This window comes from Pipistrellus hanaki (assembly GCF_964339955.1).
Source record: "Pipistrellus hanaki genome assembly, chromosome: 10".
Lineage (NCBI taxonomy): Eukaryota > Metazoa > Chordata > Mammalia > Chiroptera > Vespertilionidae > Pipistrellus > Pipistrellus hanaki.
The window spans coordinates 30,631,442-30,654,621 of NC_140512.1; the positions used below are offsets into that span (position 1 = coordinate 30,631,442).

At 38.0% G+C, this 23,180-nt stretch overlaps 1 protein-coding gene across 8 annotated transcripts in view; it reads left to right on the forward strand.

Moving 5' to 3' along the window:
• Positions 1-23,180, forward strand: part of DYNC1I1 (dynein cytoplasmic 1 intermediate chain 1) — a 272,928-nt gene that overhangs the window by 47,274 nt on the left and 202,474 nt on the right. For 5 of the 8 annotated variants that reach the window (XM_084896671.1, XM_084896669.1, XM_084896673.1 and 2 more), the window contains one exon: positions 14,202-14,261. The exons of the other annotated variants lie outside the window; for them this stretch is intronic. In XM_084896671.1, coding sequence (XP_084752797.1) covers positions 14,202-14,261 — 60 coding nt within the window. The remainder of the gene's footprint in view (positions 1-14,201; positions 14,262-23,180) is intronic. 8 annotated transcript variants of the gene reach the window in all.

Consider the following 23,180-nt stretch of genomic DNA (forward strand, 5'->3'; position numbering starts at 1 on the left):
GGCCTTTTAAAACCAATGGCCACTGCTTTCAATTTGAGAAGAATCAAAGTAGAGGTTTTTGTGGTTTATTTTAGCAAATTGCCTTTGTGATTTGGGGCGGCACATGTCTTCTCTCATCTTCCTCTTCAAATGCTTCAAAAGGTCTTTGAGGGGAAAGAAAACATAATAACAACACAGTTATGTAAGATCTAATATTGTTGTAAGAGCTAGCTGGCATAATATAATCACATTCCTTAGTGGGTTCATGGGTCTATCATTAAGTTAATATATTTGCCTCTTTCTATGCAATGACGGTGTAGTGTCCATTAATGCTTAGCTTCAAGGGCTGCAGTAAGCAGTATTAAGCCCTGTTACTGAGTTCACAGTTGATGAACCCTTTTGAAAGCTTTCTAGAGAGAGTTGACCTGTGCTGTTAGCATTCTGGGGACAGCAGCAATTTCTCCTTCTCAGAAACCATCATTCTTCATATTTCCCCCTTCCTTAGATGACTTTTTTATTAACTCAAGAAATCACTTTGGAGGAAGTGCTATCCAGGCCTATCCCACACAAACTCCAACTAGCTTCAGTTCTTTATAGGATCGTCCTGGCATGAATAGAGACAACTTGAAGTCGATGATTAAATTCCTTGCTAAGTGTAGGTTTCATAGGAAGGCAAGGAAATTGGTATTGAGGAAATGATGGTTTTTCAGAAAAACTAAGCACAAAATTTGCTTGAAGAGAAGGCATGAGGAAAGCTTAGTAAGTCTTGCCCTTGTTTTGAACTTAGGAAAATTCCACACAAATTTATGTTTTTGCTCCCATAAAATAGACATGAGAGTCAAATTTCAGGAGAATATTATATTTGTTGTTAACATTCCACTTGGAATGTCTTTTCCTAAGAAGAAACATCTCTGAAACAATTCCGATTAGCACTTCATAAAACATGAGACTGGGAAAAGAGCGTGGTGATTCCTTAGCATATAACTCTGCAGTCATAAATTTGACTTTTTATGTGGAATTTGGACTCTAAAAAATGGAAAATCTTTCAGAAGATAACTTATGGATCAAATTAACACATCTAGTCCTACAGGTGCACATAAATTCTGTCATTCATTTGCCAATATTTCAAACCAAAATTGACATTTTTTTAGAGTCAAATTGGTAAACATTTTTTATATAATCTCTATAAGTGGTTAATTTGAAAACTGGCATCTGGGCTATACATGTTATAAAGAAAAAGTTAGCTTTTAAAAAATCAAGTGTAACAAAATTTCTCTTATTAATTTATAAATAATTAAGCAATCGACTTAATTTTTAAAAAGACTTAAAAGAGAATTGGAATGTATAATAATTTTTCAATTATAGTAGCATGATTTAATTTTTGTAAATTTGAAGTATCACAATTTATTTTGCAATTTCTGCTTCTGCTGTTATGGCCTGCTTCTCACTTATAATTTACATTTGTGGTATTTTGCATTGTCTTAAACAACTTTGGCAGAACTAATTAATCATTTCTCAGTTAATTTTACTGGGCAAATACAATGCTCAGTATTATTCATAAAATATGTGAAAGACTAGCTTTACTTATAAACATAGATATAAAAAAAATCCTACCTATACTGTATGGAACTGGAGTTGAGCACAATATTAGTGGGATATCATGCTATGAGTAATTTAGCATTGACTTAAAAAGTCAAAGATATTTTAGTGTTGAAAAATGTATTTCCATAATTCAGCATGTGGGAAGATCAAAGGGGAAAAATCATTTCAATATATACTAAAATGCTGCTTGAGAAATTTAAACATATATTCCCATGTTTTAAAACTTAGTAAAGTAGGAATAAAAATATTTTTCTCCTCAATATAATGAATAGTAGTTGCAAATTAATAGCCTACCTCTTTTATTCATATGAGCAAAGCATTTAGTAATTTATGGCCCTTAAATAAGAAAGACTTACATGTTTAGTAGAATACACATCTCTCTTAAGACATGACAAGTTCCTTGAGGGCAGAGAGTAAGTAATATTTGAGTTGTATCCATATAGTAGGTATTTGATAAATATTTATTGAATGAATCAACTATTATACACACATATATATGCCACCATATATGTAATAAATTATATTAAACTATACAAACTGTTAAACATGTTTTTCTAATCAAGTATCTCTATTTTTACACTTTAGTGCATTTTCATCTTATCTAATATTTATACTACCTTTACTTTTTCCCAATTACAACATAATGCCAATCATATATAAAGTTGATATCTGGCCTCCCAGCCATCAGCATCTGTTAACCAAAACTCTTACATCCATGGATTTCTCTAGGGAGGTGAGGTCTCTCCCAAGGGGCCTCAATGCAGCAGATGAAGATATGTTTTCTGAAGCCCTAAATAGGGGAATAAAGGTACAAAAAAATAGATTAGAGGCCGCTCAGGCTTTTAGTTTCATTTATTTTCCAGATTAGAGTCTGGGATGAAGGTACAGATGTCTGCAGATCTCTATTGTTCAGTGTATACATTTGGCCTCATTGCAGTAAATATTAAGTTTCATGTTGACAGAATACTTTGGTAAAATTCAGGCTTTTGATAAACTCTGCCCTGCTCTGGGACCACCATCTAGTGAGCTGTCAAATAAGAAATGAGAATAAGTTGTTCATGGTCAATTTGTGCTGGTTACCCTTTCTTAAAAAAAAAAAAATCATATATATATATATATATATATATATATATATATATATATATATATATATATATATGATTTCAGAGAGGAAGGGAGAAGGGAACAAGAGAGAGAAACATCAATGATGAGAAAAAAATCATTGATGGGTTGCTTCCAGCACACCCCACACTGGGGATTGAGCCTGCAATCTGGGAATCGAACCATGACCTGGTTCATAGGTCAGTACTCTACCACTGAGCCACACCGTATGGGCTGGTTACCTTTTTTATTTTTTATTTTATTTTATTATTGTCTAAAGTTTGACATAAATCTCCTTTTTCCCAAATTGACCCTGCCTCTCCCCCTTCCCCCAGCCATCCCTACCCCAGGCAAGCCCCCACTGCCACAGTGTCTGTGTCCATTGGTTATGCTAATATGTATGCATACAAATCCTTTGGTTGCTCTCTCACCCCCTCCACCACCATTTGTCTCTAGATCATTCTATTCTTGTTCATCAAATTATGTTGATCATTACCGGTATATTCCACATATGAGTGAGATCATGTGATATTTATCTTTCTCCAACTGGCTATTTTCGCTTAGCATAATGCTCTCCAGTCCCATCCATGTTATTGCAAATGGTAAAAGTTCCTTCTTTCTTATAGTGGCATAGTATTCCATTGTGTAGCTGCACCATAGTTTTTTAATTCACTCATCTGCTGATGGGCACATAGGCTGTTTCCAAATCTTAGCTATGGTAAATTGTGCTGCTATGAACATAGGAGTGCATATATCCTTTCTGATTGGTGTTTCTAGTTTCTTGGGATATAGTCCTAGAAGTGGGATTACTGGGTCAAATGGCAGTTCCACTTTTAACTTTTTGAGGAAACTCTATACTGTCTTACACAATGGCTCTACCAGTCTGCATTCCTACCAGCAGTGCAGGAGGGTTCCTTTTTCTCTACATCCTTGCCAACATTTGTCGTTTGTTGATTTGTCAATATTAGCCATTCTGACAGGTGTGAGATGATTTATCATTGTTTTGATTTGCATCTCTTTGATGATTAGTGTCTTTGAGCAGGTTTTCATATGTCTCTGGGCCTTCTCTAGAGTTCTCTTTCAAAAAGTGTCTATTTAGATCCTTTGACCATTTTTTGATTGGATCATTTATCTTCCTTTTGTTAAGTTGTATGAATTCTCTGTAAATTTTGGAGATTAAACCCTTATCTGAAATATTTTTGGCAAATATGTTCTCCTATGTTGTGGGCTTTCTTGTTGTTTTGCTGTGCAAAAGCTTTTTATTTTGATGTAGTTCCGTTTGTTTATTTTCTCCTTAGTCTCCATTGCCTTAGGAGCTGTGTCTATAAATATATTGCTATGATATATGTCTGCTATTTTGCTGCCTATGGAGTCTTGTAGGATTTTTATTGTTTCCTGTCTTATATTCAAGTCCTTAAGCCGTTTTGAATTTGTTTTTGTGTATGGTGTAACTTGGTGATCTATTGTAGTTTAAATTTTTTTTTTTTGCATCTATTTGTCCAAATTTCCCAGCACCATTTATTAAAGGGACTGTTTTGACTCCATTGTGTGTTCTTGCCTCCTTTGTCAAATATTAATTGCTCATAATAGCTTGTGTCAATTTCTGGGTTCTCTGTTCTGTTCCATTGGTCTATATGTCTGTTCTTGTGCCAGTACCAGGCAGTTTTGAGAACCGTGGCTTGGTAATATAACTTGATATCTGGTAATATGATCCCTCCAACTTTCTTCTTACTCAGGATTGCTGTGGCTATTCGGTGTATTTTTTTTATTTCAGATGAATTTTTGGAGAGTTTGTTCTATATCTTTGTAATATGCTGTTGGTATTTTAATGGGGAGTGCTTTGAATCTGTAGCTTTGTTTTGGATAGTACGGACATTTTAATGATGTTGATTCTACCAATCCATGAACATGGTATGTTTTTCCATTTGTTTATGTCTTCCTCTATATCTTTTTTCAATGTCCTGAAGTTTTCCAAATACAGTCTTTTACGTCCTTAGTTAAGTTTATTCCTAGGTATCTTAATCCTGGTTTCCCTTTATTTACTTGGTGATTCCAGTGGAGCAAAACATGCTAAGAGGCCACATGGGCTTAATGCCCAAGAGAAAATCCTTGGGGCTTCCACCTTTGTCCATAAGATTCTCTGTCACTATAAATATATATCTGCATAGAACTTCTGACCCTTTTTTTGATGGAAACATCATTGTCTTCTAAGATACTCTGATAAAACAAAGGCTAAAGGGAGGACAATAAAGTTTTAGTAAAAGTGAAATACAATACAATAATGCAAAACCTTGGAGGAAATTTAAGAAGACTATAACAATTTTCTATATATGAAATTCTTTAAATTATCATCATGTAAAGGGAAGTCAACAGGATGCCACAAGCTAATTGGACTCCAGGGAGACCAATATCACTGATCCAAGGCTAGTAAAAAAAAAATCAGTATCTTTGGAAATTAGAATAAAATATACTCTGTAGGGTTTTCTCTTCATGGCTTATGATACTATTGCTTAAGAAATATATAAATATTTGTCAAAAACATTTAACTAACCAGCACATTGCCTGATTATTTAAATGTTTTTGATGTCACTCTGTCTTCCAGAGAGTGTACTGTGTACACACATGTGGTCATAGCAACACATGAAGCATCTCTTTTAGCAAAGGAATTGCTGAACTTTCTTCCCGAGAAAAGGCTTGCTTGACAGCAGCTCTCTGAGGGGAAGTCTTACATTTCCTTCTGAAATCTACTCCGATGGACTTCCTGTATGGCTCAGTGTGGCCCATACCATGTCAGGGCTTTAATGAGAGGCCACAGGTGAGATTCTCATACAGTAAGTTAATAAAAAGTCTTTTGTAAAAAAGAGTATTTATTGGTATCAATATTTGTCGCAGTTTTTATTCCTGACATCGAAAAATCTTTATCAATATAATTGCCAGTCCTAAGTAAGGAAATAATTAAGGTTGGGATGTAAAATATCAACTCATTAATTAAATGCCATCCTTAATTAATGACGACGACAGATTGAGTAATATGATGGATTTTAAAATGTCCAAATTATACTTTTGGAAATGGCATTTAGGAAATAGATTTGAGGGTGACATTGACTGGAGGTTTTCTATTGGGCACTGTGCTCACAATGGCCCACACCATTTTCTTCATCTGATTAGGGACTAGTGATTTGTTTGACAGAGAAACTGTGGGACTCAAGGGAACTCACTATTCTGCCTTTAAGCTATCTCTCCACCTTAAAGAGGAGAGGCATAATGGGAGAAGTCAGATTCCAAGCATTGCACTTGCTTCAGGGACTACCTAATGTACCTAACTGCTAAGTTCATTTGATGGAAAAGAGAGCCGGACTTCGTCTATTTTTTTTTTCCTCAGCACAAACCAGCATTTTAAAGACAGGCTTCCCTTCTTCAATGTGGAAATAAGTCTGAAAATTCTACTGGGACTGTGTGGTGACATCATGCAGTACAACACCGAGTTCCTTTTAAGTGGCGTGGTAGAACTTAAGGGGGTGGGGAGTGTTAGACAGACATGTCCTGCTTTATTCTTTCATTTTTAAGTAGTTAAAGTAAAAATTATTTTGGGGGAATCAGCCTTCCTTCACACTTCAGACCCATCTACAAAAGAGCAAGTCTAGATCATTCATTTATTCATTCATGTGTTAATTTAATAAATAATTGAGAATTTACTGTGTGCAGCACACACAACAAATGTTAAATGTTAAACCTGACAGGAATATAAAGATAACAATTCTTCTAAAGAGCCTGATTCCAGTAAGTTGACAGATTTAATTTGAAGCCATCTAAGGAAATTACAGCTTTCAAATATTTGTATATTTCATAAGCAATAGTATCATAAACCATTATTTCCAAATTATCTATAATTAATTTGTATTCATGTGGGACAAGTGATTTTGATTCATTATTTCCCTACATAGAGTCTTAATACATATTAGGTTCTTGGTAAATAAATGTCTATTGATGTGTGTGTGTGTGTGTGTGTGTGTGTGTGTGTGTGTATTCATGTGTGCTTGCATACATACTTATGCATATGCACAGGTTGCAGAAAACTAGGTGGAATGGGTGTAAGATGAGTGGAGGGATAAGGACAAAGATAAAAACAAAGGAAGCTCAAAGTTGCCGGGCAAGTTGCCTGAAGGTGGATTTGACTCAAGGAGAACCATGGACAGTAGTTATAAGATTGAGGAACAAGGCAAGGATTTCCTCACAGAAACAAGTCAGAACTCCAGTTCCCGGGCTCAAAGCGGAACGTCAGAATGGGACTAGCAGTGTGTTTGGCTCGATGCTGAGGCTCTGGGCTTTGCAACAGTGATCATTACCTCCTGAAGACCTTCTCAGGCTTGGTCTTAAAGCTTGATAGAGGGCTACTATTGAGGTCAAGTGGATTCTAGATTGGCAAAGAGCTGTGGAGCCTGGTCGGCTCAGTGGTTGAGCATCCACCTATGAACCAGGGTGATGGTTTGATTCCCAGTCAGGGCACATGCCCGGGTTGTGGGCTCAGTCCCCATTGTGGGGCATGCAGGAGACAGCCAATCAATGATTCTCTTTATTATTGATGTTTCTATCTCTCTCTCTTCCTCTCCCTTCCTCTCTGAAATCAATAAACATTAAAAAAAAAAAAAAGAACTGTGGAAAGGTATTTTTTAATTATTTTATAGAAATCAAGTTATTTTTGAATGAGGCTATCTAGGAAATATATATTTATAGAGTAAGCCATTTGAGATGGGCCTTAAAGAATGTATATGCTTTGGTCAGGTGGGAGAAAAGGCATTCCAGATGATGGGAAAGGCATAAACAAAGGAAAGGGGTGGAGAAATATGGGTTTTAAAATGCATGTTAAGGGGGAAGTGTCAAAAGAGATCAGAATCTGGGAGACAGGTATGACTTTTGAGATAGTTGAGATCCCTGGCTGCTTTACCTGCTGCTAATTTGAAGAATTTTTACTTAATAGCTTGTTAAAAATACAGGCACCTACGTCACAGGTCTGAGGTGAGGTCTGGAATACTGCAATTTTTTAATGTTTTCAAAATCTGAGGCCTACTTAGGGGAAACCATAATAAAAAGGACTGACACTAGAGTTGTGGGAGTAAAAAAGGAAATAAAAGGCAGATGAGAGAAGGAAAGGTAAAATGACTCTGCTATACAAATGGACATGTAGTAAAGTGGTGAGGACTTTGGGATTATTTGTGCAGAAGATGGAAGCAAGGAAGAAGCCACCATGGAAAGAATAAGGACCCTGCCAAAATTGGTCGTGGGATTTGATGGTTTGGCATTGTTCTAGTCATGATCATCATCATCATCATCATCATCACCCATCATTTTTGTAACTACTATTATTACTTTTGTGTTGTTTTATTTCTGTAAGTTGAGTTTCTGGAAGTAAAACCAGTCCAGGAGTTTATCGTGCTTATGATTCTTGCTACATTTTGGTATATTGGTTTCCAGAAGAACTGTACTGACTTTAAATGCCACCAACAGTGTATAACAGTGCCTTAGTCATGCTGAGTGTTAGCATTAGCAAATACTGCCTTCCAAGTATATCTCTTTCTTAAAACCAAAAGCCACAAAAGGTAAGAGCAAAGATACTCTTTAGGGAAGAATTTGAAGGCTTTCTACTCTGAGGTCTAATAATTATGGGAAAATAATGGAAACCGCCAACTTGGCATTGGTAAGAGCTAACAGGAAGAAGTTAACTCATCAAAGCAAGGTATATGCAATACAGATATCATGTGTTTTACTCCTGTTATAATTTCAACAGTTGGCTCGGCAATGTTTTTGTTTTTGGAAATTTTACCTCATCTAAAACTGAAACTGAGCAGATAAAATTAGACCAATGAAGGGAGAATTTTCTAAGAATTTGGACAGTGATGAATTGGTAGAAGATTTAAAATATAAAGTTTTGTTAGTCTCTCAGTACATTACTGCTAATTTGAAAACTTTTGATGTTTTGTCTATTCTTTTTTTCTGAAATAGTTTCACATGTTTTTTTAATTTTATTTTAGTTTTCAACTACAGTTTACATTTAACACTATTTCATATCAGTTTCAGGTGCACAACAAAGTGGCCAGAATGTTTTTGCTATTCTTAAAAGAAGTATGGACAATCCAATTGTCCTCCCAAATTATAAACTAACTGTTACATGGTGGGCCTTTTTTAGATGAGCTAATAGAAGCCACAATGTGTAGCATGAATAGAGCTACTAGGAAATAAGTGAATGATTATTTTCCATGGTGTGGAAAACTTTTGTACCTAGTATTTTGAAGCAGACTTGGGAAATGTGACCTTCATTGGCAGGTGCAATCCATTTGTGGGACCACAGAACCATGACAGTGCCCCTTAGTCCAGAGTAAGGAATTACTGGGTTACTCAAGATCTGTGCTAACAGCAGGGTCCCTACGAAAGAGATCAGATATCCTTCCTTAGGCCCTCAGAGAGTTAACCTATGAAGTAACTAAGACTGACCAGTGCGGACAAATGCAACTCTTCACAATAAGCAAATAAAGCCAGGTGGTTCCTGTACAGGAGCACTAGACAAAATCTAATTGCATAGTTAAAGAACTATTACATCAGCCAGGAAGGGTTGGGTTGGTCATCCCAGGAAACAGGGAAATTGGAGACTGGCAGCAGTGAGGGGGTGTGTCTGGCCTTGCTGAAAGATGTAACTGTGGGCAGGGGGAGGGGAGGAGAGATAAAGCAGGGAGAAGCTGTAGTAGTTAAACATTCAGCTTTATTTGCTCTGATTCAAAGACACTGCGGCCATCCAGCTTCCCGGGAAGCTGGCCTTCAAGGAGAGAAGCTGTCAGGATTGTATAATTTCTCTGAAGGTTGTTATTGTTCTCATGATAAATTGGTAAATTGGCATCATTAATAGAGTCTTATTAGATCAGGTGGACTAACTTAGCCACCTAAATTCAATACACTGGGCACAAATTCCATCCTTTCCTTTAAAACTAAGTTGAGTGGAATCTCTGATCTTTTTTGGGAAGTGTATCTCCTTGCTCCGTCTTCCAAAGAATGATGAAAGTACAGACTAACATCTACCTGACTGGCACAGAGACAATAACCATTGAAAAGAAATTATGACTATTATTGTTAATTTTTCTTATGGCATTTAGTTTCTTCCCCCAGCTAATATTGATGGAAGCTTTAAATTGTGCCGGGCTCTATGCAAGTGATGAAATGACTTTCTTCCTTGCACACGTTATCAGTATATCACAAGGTATAAATATTCATGTCTCACTCTTCTACGAAAATGTAAGATTCTTAGGTGCAAGTTCTGTGTCCCATAGCACTCCTGTGGGGCCACTTACATGGCATATTTTACTCTCTGCCTTATTTTACTAAACTATTTATGTATGTTTTATCTCTCCATAAGACTGGCAGATGCCTTAAGAACTCTTTTAATACCGAATAATAATATTTTACATATTAGCCCTTTAAAATATATTTTTTTGAGTAAGTAAATGAGTGTTTTCATTAAAAAAAAATCCTCTCTTTGCATACATTGACTGGTCCATTCTAGAAATGATTGAAAACTACAACTGAATACTATATGACAATACTATGGTGATGTCTATGTGGCAATACTAGTATGTTGTGCTAGTATGTTATGTTCACATATCTTTACTTACAATTTCACTACTTCTTTCATTTTAAACATACACTACCTGGTAAGATTTTAAACTGCCCAAGAAGCTGTGGGGAAACCATCATTTGATTTTCAATCACACCTTAACTTGTTTTGAAAGCAAGACCGATGTCAATTGGTTAAATAAAATATAGCAACTTGGAGGAAGAAAGCTGAAAAGCAGTTTAATAATCATCTGATGCTTTTAAAAAAAATCGGGCAGAAAGGTCCCCTAAGGGCCTCCAGACCTGCCTGCATCCTCATTGGCTGAGGACCAAAGATTTTCCTGCCTTCAGAGTTCAGCAGTGTCCAGCGCACAAACCTGGCCCAGGCGTGGCCCTCTCCAAGGTGCTGCCATTACAGGGAAGGTTTTCTGCAAGTTTACACAGAAGGAATTCAGCGAACATTTAATCCAACTTCCTAGGCTACCCTTGGAAACACAAACAACTTTGTCCATTTAATATATTGGCTTTAAGTTCATTTTCAAAGAAAAAGTGCAAGTCTGAACACCCCACAGGTAATACCGGGAACAATGAAAATAAAACCAGGACACTTGATAGCATCCTTGGCTGACTACTTACCTACTGCTCGTTACTGACGGTAGCTAGGATTTCTTTTACTGAATAATATGTGTGTGATTGTGGGGTCAGGAGCGTGGTGGGTGAGTTACATGGACCCCTTTATCATTCTGGCTGAGTAAATGCAAATTCCAGCTGCTAATCTGTGGACTTAAGGGGATGATTCTGATGGAATCATCATTTGCACTGCTGACAGGTACAATGCGTTCAGTGAGCTGTCAGATAAGCAACAGAACAGCCCAACCACCTGGGGTCTGCTGCATTCTTCACCTGCCTGGAAGAAGTGGAAAAGGTCAATAAAGGTCATTCCATCAGAAATCTCCAGGCAAATTGAGGGCAAAGCAGCTGATCCCAACCCTTAGGAGGGAATGCTTCTCAGAGTCAGCCAGAGCCAGAGGCAGCTGTTCTGTCTAGAGCCAAAGAAATTCCCCTACAGATAAAAGGTTTGATCCCTAGAGGTTGTGAATGGCAAACATGAATCACTCTAATGGATCCCATTACTTCTTCTGTTTGAAACAAGTGGAAGGAATCAGTGCCCAGAACCAGGAAGGGCTGCTTTCCTTGAGCAGAGAATGAATCCAGAGCATTGCTGCTCACCCCAGCATGCATGTTAGAGTCACGTAGGGAGTTTTAAAAACACGGATGTTTCGGTCCTGCCCCACACTTTATGATTTAATTGGTCTGAAACCAGGCTTCTGTTAATCACAGGTTTAGATGCTGACATATTTGAGCATCAGTGATGCTTTCTTTCTGTTGACTAATGAAAGCAATAGTCCAGCCCACTCGTTTTCCGAAGGTGGTTTCCTGGGAACCATAAGCATTTCCTGGGAACTTGTTAAAATATAAATTCTCAGGACCCCACACCAAATCTATGGAATCAGAATTTTGGAGATGGAGATCAGCATTCTGTATTTTTAGGAAGTCCTCCAGGTCATTCCAATTCACGTCAATGTTTGCTAGCCACTTTTTAAGTCCAGACCTTGCTGCTCAGATGAGGTCTACAGACTGGCAGCATCTGTGTCCCCTAGATCTGTCCCATAGGTAGGTAGGTCACTGGCTCAAAGAAATATTTGGTAGTAGATATGTGGTAGTAGTAAGAGCAGCTATTGTTTATCATATGCTTTGTGCTTTGTAGTTATAATTTTATGTAATCTCTGTAGAAGACCATAGAAAGACCATCCACCATCCATCCATCCATTCATAAATTCATTCATGCATCTATCCATATATTTAACTAATGCTCTCTATAATAATAAAAGCATAATATGCTAATTAGACTTGACAGTCGAAAGACCTTCCAGACATCCTTCCAGACGAAGCTGCAATGGTGGGGCCAAGGTAGCGGTGGTTAGGGGTGATCAGGCAGGCAGGCAGAGGTGGTTAGGGATGACCAGGCAGGCAGATGAGTTGTTAGGGGCAATCAGGCAGGCAGGCAGAGGCAGTTAGGGGTGACCAGGCAGATAGGCAAGTGGTTAGGGGCAATCAGGCAGGCAAGTGAGCAGTTAAGAGCCAGTGGTTCTGGATTGTGAGAAGGATGTCTGACTGCAGGGATCCCTATGGGATTGAGCCTAAACCAACAGTCAGACATCCCCTAAGGGGTCCCAGATTACCAGAGGGTGCAGTCTGGGTTGAGGGACCACTTCCCACCCATGCATGAATTTTATGTACCAGGCCTCTAGTATTCTATAAGCATACATACCAGGCACAGTTCTAGGCATAGCCCTGTAATCTAAGGATATAGCTACCTTGCCATTATAAGGCTAAAGCAGATCAAAGTAAACAACAAACTGATTTATTATCAATTCATGGGTAAATATAAGTGCTATGAAGAAAGTAAAGCAGGAAAAGGTAAGAGGTAGTATGACAAGGAAGTGCTACTGGAGAAAGGGTGGTGGAAGAAGAAAACCTCTCTGAGGGGGTAACATTTGAGCCAAGACATGGACGAAGCAAAGGCATGAGCTGCTCAGCTCTTTGAGGGAAAAACATCAGGAAGGACACAGGACTCAAGGGGACATCATGAGAGAGGGGCACAGTGGGTAGAGATGAGTTTTGAAGATAGCTGCAGGCCTGGTCATAAACTGTCCTGGAAGTCACGGTAAATCATAACAGATGAACTGAGCAGGACTCCTCAAACTTTAAGGTGCCCAAGAATCGCCTGGAACCTTAAACTGTAGTGAGGAGTCAGTGAATCCAGGGTGAGAGCGGAGTCTCTGTATTTCCAACAAGTGCCCAAGAGATGCTCATGCTTCTGGTGTGTGGGCCACACTTAGAGGAAACAAAAGGGGTGTGAGGTTCAGGACACAAACAACATGTCCAATGTCACTCAGCTGGTAAGTTGCAGAGGCCAGGAATCCCAGGTGCCTGACTCCTAAGTCCCTGCTGTGCATCAGTTACTCATCTCCTAACCTCCCTCTGGATTTACCTGCAACTACTTCAGTGCAGGAAATGGAAAGGACCTGTCTGAGAGAGGTCCCTGTGTGCACTCTACAGAAGGGCTCTTTATCCTTTATTTCGAAGGAGAAATGAATGCCTGGGTAACTGTGGATCAGTTTGTGCTGTTGCTTGTGGAGCATTTAAGAGAGTAAAATATCCCTGACAGAGACAAATGATATAGTTGGTGACCATCTTGGTGTGATATAAAAGTTAAAAGACAAAACAAAACAGCAAAATACCCACAGGCCTTGAAATCCAGAGCATCATATTCGCAGTCACTGACCCAAGGAAGCCAGTTAGTCAGCAGGCCCTGGAGCTATGCTCCATCTGGCCTGACCTCCCCAGATGCTCCTGCTCTGGCCCATTTGTACGTTTGCATTTGGTTCTCTTCTCTGCATGGGAGATGCCTGGTGCTCCCAGCTGTGGATGGGCTCTGGGGTATCAGAGATACTTGAAGTTGGCTGCATACACGAATCAATCAGGCTTCAGTAAGGAATAGCAAAACAAAACAAAACAAAATAAAAAGATGGCTGTGTGGAATTTGAATATTTAGCTCTGAGCTTCCTACCTTGAAAACAAACTTAACTTCCAGTATCAGACAGATGTTCCAAGGAAAGGTTGGCTTCTTGCTTTCTCTTGTCACTTGATATTCACAGGGTCTTCCTTGCACTGAGGGTTGGGGCCGGGGGGGGGGGGGGGGGCGGGTGGGTAGAAGGGGAGGGATGAAGTGGGAGATGTTCTGTGTATGCATCATATATGCCATTGCCTCCATGAATGACATAGTTTTGTTCGGTTTGTTCCCCTCCCCTTCTGTTAATTCTCTGTGTTCTTTTTCCTTTGTGCTGCACGATTAGGACCCTGCAGTGGGACACAGACCCCTCAGTGCTCCAGCTGCAGTCAGACTCAGAACTTGGGTATATGTCTGCTCTTTTGTTACTCCTTTAATTATTTCTTTGCTACAGTCCTGTTGAAATGCTGGAGCTCTTGCTGCTCTTGTTTTCCCCCTTTTGTTGAACTTCGGGTTTGATAAGTTTATTTCCTTCTGTTAGTTTGCCTTCTCAAAGTTAAGCTTTGGAGAAAGTCCTTCTTTGTGGAAAATACCACAAAAAGGTGGCTTTTGATCTCCACTCCTTAATTCCTATTATTTGCAAAACAACCCTTCCCGCTCTAAAAAAATACAGACACGTACCCACACCTCTATTTCGAGGTGGAGAACACAAGTTCTGCAATGGGAAATACATTTGCATTTATCCTAATCGTCCTTCCCCTTTACTAACAAGTGGCCTTAAGTTAATTTTTGTTAAAATCATTATTAAAATGTTGTGTCTCTTTGGTTCCTTTTCCTTTTCACTTTTCTGGACATTTATAATAAGCATTTAATTTGAATTGAGTATGAACATAAAAAGAGTCCTATTAAAGAAAATGCATTTGTCCATTTCCTCAGTATTAAAAAATCACAAATATTTGATGATGGCTAATGTCTTATACATCCTAAAGATCATATTTTTTTTTCAGATGGAAATGTATTGCCACAGGTTAAAAGATAACTTCAGAATGAAAATATGGTATATATGCATGATAGAATATTACTAAGCCATAAAAAGGAAATCTTGCCATTTGGAACAACATGGAAGGACCTTGAGGACATTATGCTTAGTGAAATAAGTCAGACAGAAAAAGATAAATGCAATATGATCTCCTATGTGTAATCTGAAATAAAAAATGAGCTCATAGATATATAAAAAAAAAAGATTGGTAGTTGACCAAGACAAAAGGTTGACAATTGCCCAAATGGGTCAAGGGGATCAAAAGGTGTAAACTTCCATTTATAAAATGAGTAAGTCATGGGAATGTAATGTGCAGCATGATTGTAGTTAATAATACTGTGTTGCATTTTTAGAAGTAACTGGGAGAGTGGATCATGAAAGTTTTCATCACAAGAAAAAATTGTAACTATATGTAGTGATGGATGTAAACTGGACTTATTGTGGTGCTCATTTTGTAGTATATACAAATATGGAATCATTACATTGCATACCTGATATTAATAGCATGCTATGTCCATTAGTGCTCAATAAAAAAAAATAAAACACACATGTATATCCCAGAAAGTTGATTAACTTCTTTTATAGGATTGAAGTTAGCGATGGTCACACATGACATATTTCCAATGTGGTGCTTGTACCAGCTCCTGCTCAAGCTCAGACTTGTGCTTCCCTTCCTCACTTTGCATTCTGTGAAATTAGCTTGAAATCTGTCACGGGGGAGTATTTACACCACAAAAATTGGCAAATACTACAAAGTGGGCTTGCTCCCTTTTCTCCAAGCCAGTTATTAAGCATTTATCAACACAGCACTCGGTTGCCTTAATATGTCAATAGCATATCTTATTACAATATTTTATGAAACTACTGATTTTTTTTTTCTAAATGTAACTCAATGAATTCCAAAGTGGCTATTTATTTACTTATTTATTTTGGATTGCTGAAATTTGGGGCCACATGTCTATGGGCTTCTGTCAATGTCAGTGCTTACTGTTAGGTATATGAGGAGCTTGAAGGGATGGATATTTGCATGTTAGGTTCAAAGTCTCAGCCCATGGCCCTTTGTATCTGCAAAAGTTCTTGGCTGACTCACAACACTGCTAGAACAGGGAAACATTTTAACACTTTAGGTAACTGATATATTACTTTTGAAAAATATTATAACTTTTTGGCAATTTAATTAATATAGTTCATTGTATTATACTGGTATTTAAATTCATATTATTTAAATAGCCAAGAAATATAGCTTAAATGGAGCAGAGAAACAATGGATATATGGTATGTTATGGTTCAGGGGAACTTCAGAGTGCAGTTCTTCAATATATCATTATGCTTGAGAAAACGAGGATGGCACTGGCAGAGACTCTACCTTATGCACTTACATTAACAGATTTTTTCAGACACATTGTGGCATTGTTACATTACACTTGCTGATGTGGAACAGTTAGGAATTTCCCATTTTTACCTGTTTTCCAAGCAAAAACTCAGTTGACTGTGCACATGAAAACTGTGACTCTTTCTGTGGAGACGGCATTGGGTGGCTCCCACCTTGCCTGCCACATTTTACTCCCAAGTGGACCAGTGAGTCAGAGAGAGACAGAGATGAAACTTTCTGTTCACTGGGTATCTTAGACAGTTTGGAAGGAACATTCAGAATATTTGAGAGAGGAGATTATTTAGCCATGTTACAATTTCAAATAGTGATTTAAGGAAACATTTCCATTTTTGGTAGTATTTATATACAGAAAAATTTTGTTCTCATACATACTTTTATGAAATATACTTCAGGCTAAACGATTTTTATTTTCTCTTCTTGATCCTGGCCATGGAATTGGATATAACTTGCTCTGTCACTTGACTTTTTTTTTTTTAAAGATAGCTTTTCTGAGTATAGTTGACATAAGAAACCATACACATTAAAATATTTAAATTGGTAAGTTTTAATGTAAACACAGCCATGAAACCATCACCACCATCAAGATAATGAATGTATTCATCATCCCCAAACATTGACCATGCCCCTTTGTAATCCTCACTGCAACTTTTCCCCATTCCCTCAAACAATTGACCTGCTTTTTGTAGTCAGTATATGTTAGTTTACATATTTAGAATGTCATAGGAATGAAATCATGCAATAGGTATTCTTTTGACCTCTTTTATTTGGAACAATTATTTCAAGATTCCCTGTGTATCAGTAGGTCCTTCCTTTTTATTACTGAGGGGTATTTCCTTGTATGGATATACCACTGTTGGTTTATCCAGTCACCCTTTGATGTGCATTTCAAGTTTCCAGTTTTTTCCTATTAAAAATAAAACTTCAATTTTTTTTATGGATATATGCTTTTATATATATATATATTTTTTTTTTGGGGGGGGAGATGTAAGTAACACCAAGTAGAATGGCTGAATTATCTATCTATCTATCTATCTATCTATCTATCTATCTATCTCTCTATCCATCTATCTATCTAGTGGGTGTACATTTAACTTAAGATCTCTCCAACTCTTTTCACCATTACACATTCTCACCAGCGGGGTATGAGAGCCTCAGTTCCTCCCCATTCTTGACAATACTTATTTTGGACTTCAAACACTTTTAAACCACAAGTAAAAGAGTGTAATGGTATCTCATTGTAGTTTTGATTTGCACTTACCTAGTGATTACTGTTGAATATCGATGTGTGCATTTCCTATTTGAATTTTTATCTGATGAAATGTCTACTTAAATATTTTTCCCTATTGTTTTTTTTTAAAAGTATATTTTATTGATTTTTCTTACAGAGAGGAAGGGAGAGAGATAGAGAGCTAGAAATGTCAATGAGAGAGAGACATCGACCAACTAACTGCCTCTTGCACACCCCCTTCCGGGGATGTGCCCACAACCAATGTACATGCCTTTGACTGGAATCGAACCTGGGACCCGTCAGTCCGCAGACCTACACTCTACCGCTGAGCCAAACCGGTTTCGGCTCCCTGTTGTTTTTTAATTTGATTATATAATTATCATTATTTCTGGAGTTTTGAGAGTTCTTTATATATTTGGTATACAATCCTTTATTTAATGTAAAATTTATAAATATTTTCTCCCAGTCTGTGACTTACCTTTTTCATTCTTTCAATAGCCTTTAAGACACTTTAATTTTGACTAATTCCAGTTTACAAATTTGTCCTTTTATGAGTCATGCTTTTGTTGACATAACTTCAATGGTCAATGATTTCTTAAGTATTTGTTAGGATACAATATACCTGTGAAACCATTTGGATTTGGAATTTTATTGTGAGGAAGGTTTAAAAACACAAACTCAATAGCTGTAATAGTAATGCAGCTATTGTAGTTATCTGTATTTTTCTGAGTAAGCATTGTTAGTGTTTTTCAAGTAATATGTCAATTTCTTCTCCATTTTTAAATTTATTGGCCTAAAATTGTGTATGTAATCCCTTATCATTTTTAATTTTATTTTATTGTTTAAAGTATTACAAATAGTAGTACATATGTCTCATTTTATCTTTTAAATATCTACATAATCTTTATATATAGTCACCTCTCTCACTCCTGATATTGGTAAATTTTGTCTGTCTTTTTCCCCTGATAAGAATGGTTAGATGTTTATCAATTTTATTGCTCTTGTCAAAGAACCAGTCTTTGGGTCTCCATAAAGGTACTAGAAAAACCCATGTTCTTCAAGAAGGTGATAGGTATTTGAGAAAATCTGGCCAGATAGTTCTAGAGTATATTTATGTTTTAAAGTTATTTCCATTTGCTTAACAGAATAGTAATAACTCATTAGTTGTTGATGAAGTAACCTTCTTTTGGCTTATTCTCCAAGTTTTGTCAAACGTTCTTATGTAGTATGATGTTTTAATCTCTGGTAATAATGCCCATGGAAAAGTATTTTCTTGAGAATGTTGTGGGTTGTGTTCTTGAGCAAACTGACAATCTTTGACTCTTGAATAACACCTAATCAAACTTTCTACAGAAATTGAAATGTGGAACAGCATCTCATACTGTGTGCATTTGCACACTTGCCTGCCTGCCTGCCTGCGTGCGTGCACGCGCGCGCGCGCGCGCGTGTGTGTGTGTGTGTGTGTGTTTGTGTGTGTGTATGTGTGTCTATATCAAAATGTAATGGTAAATGCATCTCAGAATCTGTAAACATATGATAAATTCAGACCCATGAAAAACTTCAGTAAAACTGGTTTTAACAGATGCAATAAAAATTTTGTCATGAGAGTGAGAGAAAGCACTTTGCCCACCTCTTAAAATACTCATGTGTTCAGTCTCCAAACATTTATGGAGAAGCTGCTGAGAGCCAATCTTTGTTTTCTGCCCTCAAGAAACTTGTAAAAGCAATTATGGGGTATTTTCTGTTCCACACTAGCAACTGGATTAAAAAAATATTCCTTTTTTTATTCTACTTCAGAAAAATGAATATAGTCAGTTGGTAAGGGTGAATGCTAATATGTTGGTACTCAGTATCTTGAAGAATTCAATAATGTTAGAGCTATATGTTAAAACTTCTATAGGAGATTGTTTATAAATGTCAAAATAAAAGGCCATTCCTATAATATTTCTGTATTATTATTATTATATGTTTGTATGTACTAATATTTGAGAAAACTTCTGAACCTTCTGTCTTGACAGTTCTGAATTTTTAATTTTTGGGGGGGTGAAGAGGGCACTTAATAGTACACCTTTCACTAATGTTGTCAAGCTCTATTATAACCATGATTATTTTAACTCTTCTCTCTTCCCAGAAACTTGTGCTATGAAAGTCAAAGCAAACCCTTTGGCTATACCTGTTGACTGAGCTAGATTTGATATTTGCTTCTGTTCAGGAAAAATACTTTAGCTGCCAAATTAATATCTCTGCACAGTAAGAAGTAAATATCATTGAAGTGAAATAAATACTTCCTTAAATGATTTTTAAAACTATGAACATAGAAAATGGAAACTCATCCTTCTTGATGTAATCAGAAAAGGTCACCCATCAAGCTGCGTCTCAATCCTTGGAGGAAAACACCCACCTGAACATAAATGATAACTCAGGTGTGGTGAGGGGCTGCCACACCAGACTCACTTCCTCTGTGTGGGGCCCAGGTTCCCTTTCCTCTGGTGGTGTCCCATTCCCAACCCCAGAAATCAGTCCTTGAGATGTCACACTTTGACACCTAATTACATGAGCGTATGGTGTTTAGAAGACAAATTAACCTTTCATCATTTTTTAACACTTCTTACATACTGCATGGGCTTCCATGCCCTTAGCTCCCTGTATTATCTTTTTTTATGGATATAGCATTATTTCATACTAAAGGCCCAGTGCACGAAACTCGTGCACTGGGAGGAGGTCCCTCAGCCCAGCCTGCAGCCTCTCCAATCTGGGACCCCTCGAGGAATGTCTAACTGCTGGTAGGATCGGGCCTAAACCGGCAGTTGGACATCCCTCTCACAATCCAGGACTGCTGGCTCTCAGCTGCTTCCTGCCTGCCTTCCTAATTGCCCCTAACAGCTTCTGCCTACCAGCCTGATCACCCCCTAACCACTCCCTTGCCAGCCTGATTGATGCTTAAATGCCCTCCCCTCCAGGCCTGGTCCCCCCAAACTGCTCTCCTCTATAGACCTGGGTCTCCCCCAACTGCCCTTCCCTGAAAGCCTGGTCGCCCCCAACTTTTCCCCTCTGCCAGTCTGGTCACCCCTAACTGCCCTTCCCTGCAGACTTGATTGCCCCCAACTGCCCTCCATTGCAGGCCTGGTTCCTCCCAACTGCCCTCCTCTGCTGGCCTGATCGCCCACAACTGCCCTCCCTTGATGGCCTGATTCCTCCCAACTGCCCTTCCCTGCTGGCCATCTTGTGGTGGCCATTATGTGTCCACATGGGGCAGCCATCTTGTGTGTTGGGGTGATGGTCAAACTGCATATTACTCTTTTATTAGATAGGATGAGTCTCAGTGAGTGGCTCCCAGGGCTACACTTTCTGTTTTGTTTTCTTTCTGAGATTTTTTCTTATATCTCATACAATTGGAAAATTTCTTACCAAAGACTCATCCACTGACATGCTCATTTTTACCCCAAACCTGAACTTTCTCTGAATTCCCCTATGTCTTCTGGTTACACTACTCACTTTTCTTCCCATAAGGCATAAAATTTTGAGATAATCTCTAGTCTGTTATTATTATTAATTATTATTATTATTATTATTATTATTATTATTATTATTTACCTTCCATACCAAGTAAATTGCTAAGGTCTACCCTTAGTTCTTTTCCAGAGTCATCAAACTGCAACATTTCCTTTGTATTCTCAGTGATGTCACCTTTGAGTGCTTTCTCAACACCCTGGACTAAGTCTCCTTGTAATCATCAATTAGACTGTCTCTTTTGAATTAATCCTCTGCCTGGATTCTCTGTTTACTAGTAGTTACTGAACCCATCCACCATTGGCTTGTAGATCCTTTCTCAATTCCCCCTTTTCTCCATGCTCAGCTTCTAAAGTCCCACATGTAACCTCTGCTTGCTCATTTGTCAAACAAAATTTTTATTCCTTTCTTCACATAGCTGTTATAATAATACATTTTAAATGTCTCTTTGAAGCTGTCAGTTTCTTAGTAACGTTTAGAAATTCCCCATTGTCCACAGGGTCAAGTCCAAATTCTTTAGCCTGTGATCTGAAGTTCTTCAGTCATCTAGCCTCAATGTACCTCTCTAATTTTATCTCCCACTATTCCTCAACTTAAAACTTTCATCCTGAAAAACTGGTCCCTCAAGCATAAAATATGAATTCAATCTTTAGATTACATAGCTCCCTCCCCAGAATGCCCTCCTCATTTCTTTCCACTTGACTGAGTCCTGCCTGTCCTTCAAAGACTCACATCAGGCCTCTATTCCCAGTGAAACTTGCTTTGTTTCCCCAAACACATAATAATTTGCCCATTAGACTCTCCTGTCCCACTTACTTTGTGAATTCTCATGTTGGCCCTTTTTATTTGCTACCTTTCATTCTTGTTTTCTTTTTAATGTTTATGTACGGTTTCCTCATTCTCCCCATGTTATAAGCATCCAGCATTGTGCCGGGCTTCAAAAATTGCTTAAGGTTGCTGAAAATAATGTTGGCTGATGTAGGCCTTTGCCTGTTGTCAAGGACATGGTAGGCACGCATAGGATTTCTGGACAAAAAAGAAAATGGCATCAATTATCACTCCCTCGGTTTTAGGGGCCTCTTCTTTGAGAAACCTCAGAAATTTGTAAGTAGCACACAGAAAAAAAATCTCTGGTAGTAGCACTAATGTATCTTGGAGATGAAATAGTCATATGCAAATAATTAGGCATAAAACCCAGCAGGATTGAATCTGGGCCCATTGCAGACATTCTTTTATTCCTTGCCTTTGGCCTACTTTGGCATCTGGCCAAATAACTCTTTGTCTCTGGGAACATCTGTTCCTGGTTTCATCTGCTTGACTTCCAGGTCCCTTCCCTTTCTAGAGGCTGCCCGTTATTACAATGACCCTTTTTGATTTCTTGGCTTCTGACGCAAGTTCCTGAATCTGTACCTTATTTACCTGCACTCCTCTCCTGTCTCCAGGTCTAGCCAATATATCCTCAACATTATGATTTCCACTCATTGAACACGCTGAGACTTCTAGTCAAAGACCAATATTGAGAGTCTTCTGAGATTTACAATTTCTAATATTTGAAGTTTCTCTATTCTGGTTTTGCTATGTCTTTACAGAGGCTCCTGCACAATGACAGTAAACAAAATTCTACTAATGTCAGGCTCAGTAGCAGAGGATTAGCTGATGATTCCGTGATGTTCTCATGGCAGCCATCTTGCTTAAAGCTTTTGCTACCTGAAGCCAGTTCTCTGATAATGGAGATAGTACAACAGTGTTTATGCAGTTTTATTCCCTTATCTTGCTGTATATAATTAACTGTGGTCTGAAATTAGATCATGAGTTGAACTGTATCTAACCAATTCAGGAGGAATTTGATGATGCTCATACCAGTGGTGAAGACACACTCAGGTTCTCTTTCATGTGCCTTGGGAAACTTTCAGGTGACCCTCTTGAATCCATTTTCCCAGGGTCAGATTTGGCTACTGGTTGAGGCCAATGGGCATCAGATGTTCATTACAAAAACCTTTCTCAGCTCCCCAAGGTCAATCTTGCCTCTGAAAAGTAAGAAAAATTAAGCATGGGGCAACTGAATATCCACATACAAACGAATGAAAGTATACCCCTACTTCATTCCATATGCAAAATTAACTAAAAAATAGATCAAAGATCTATATATCAGAGC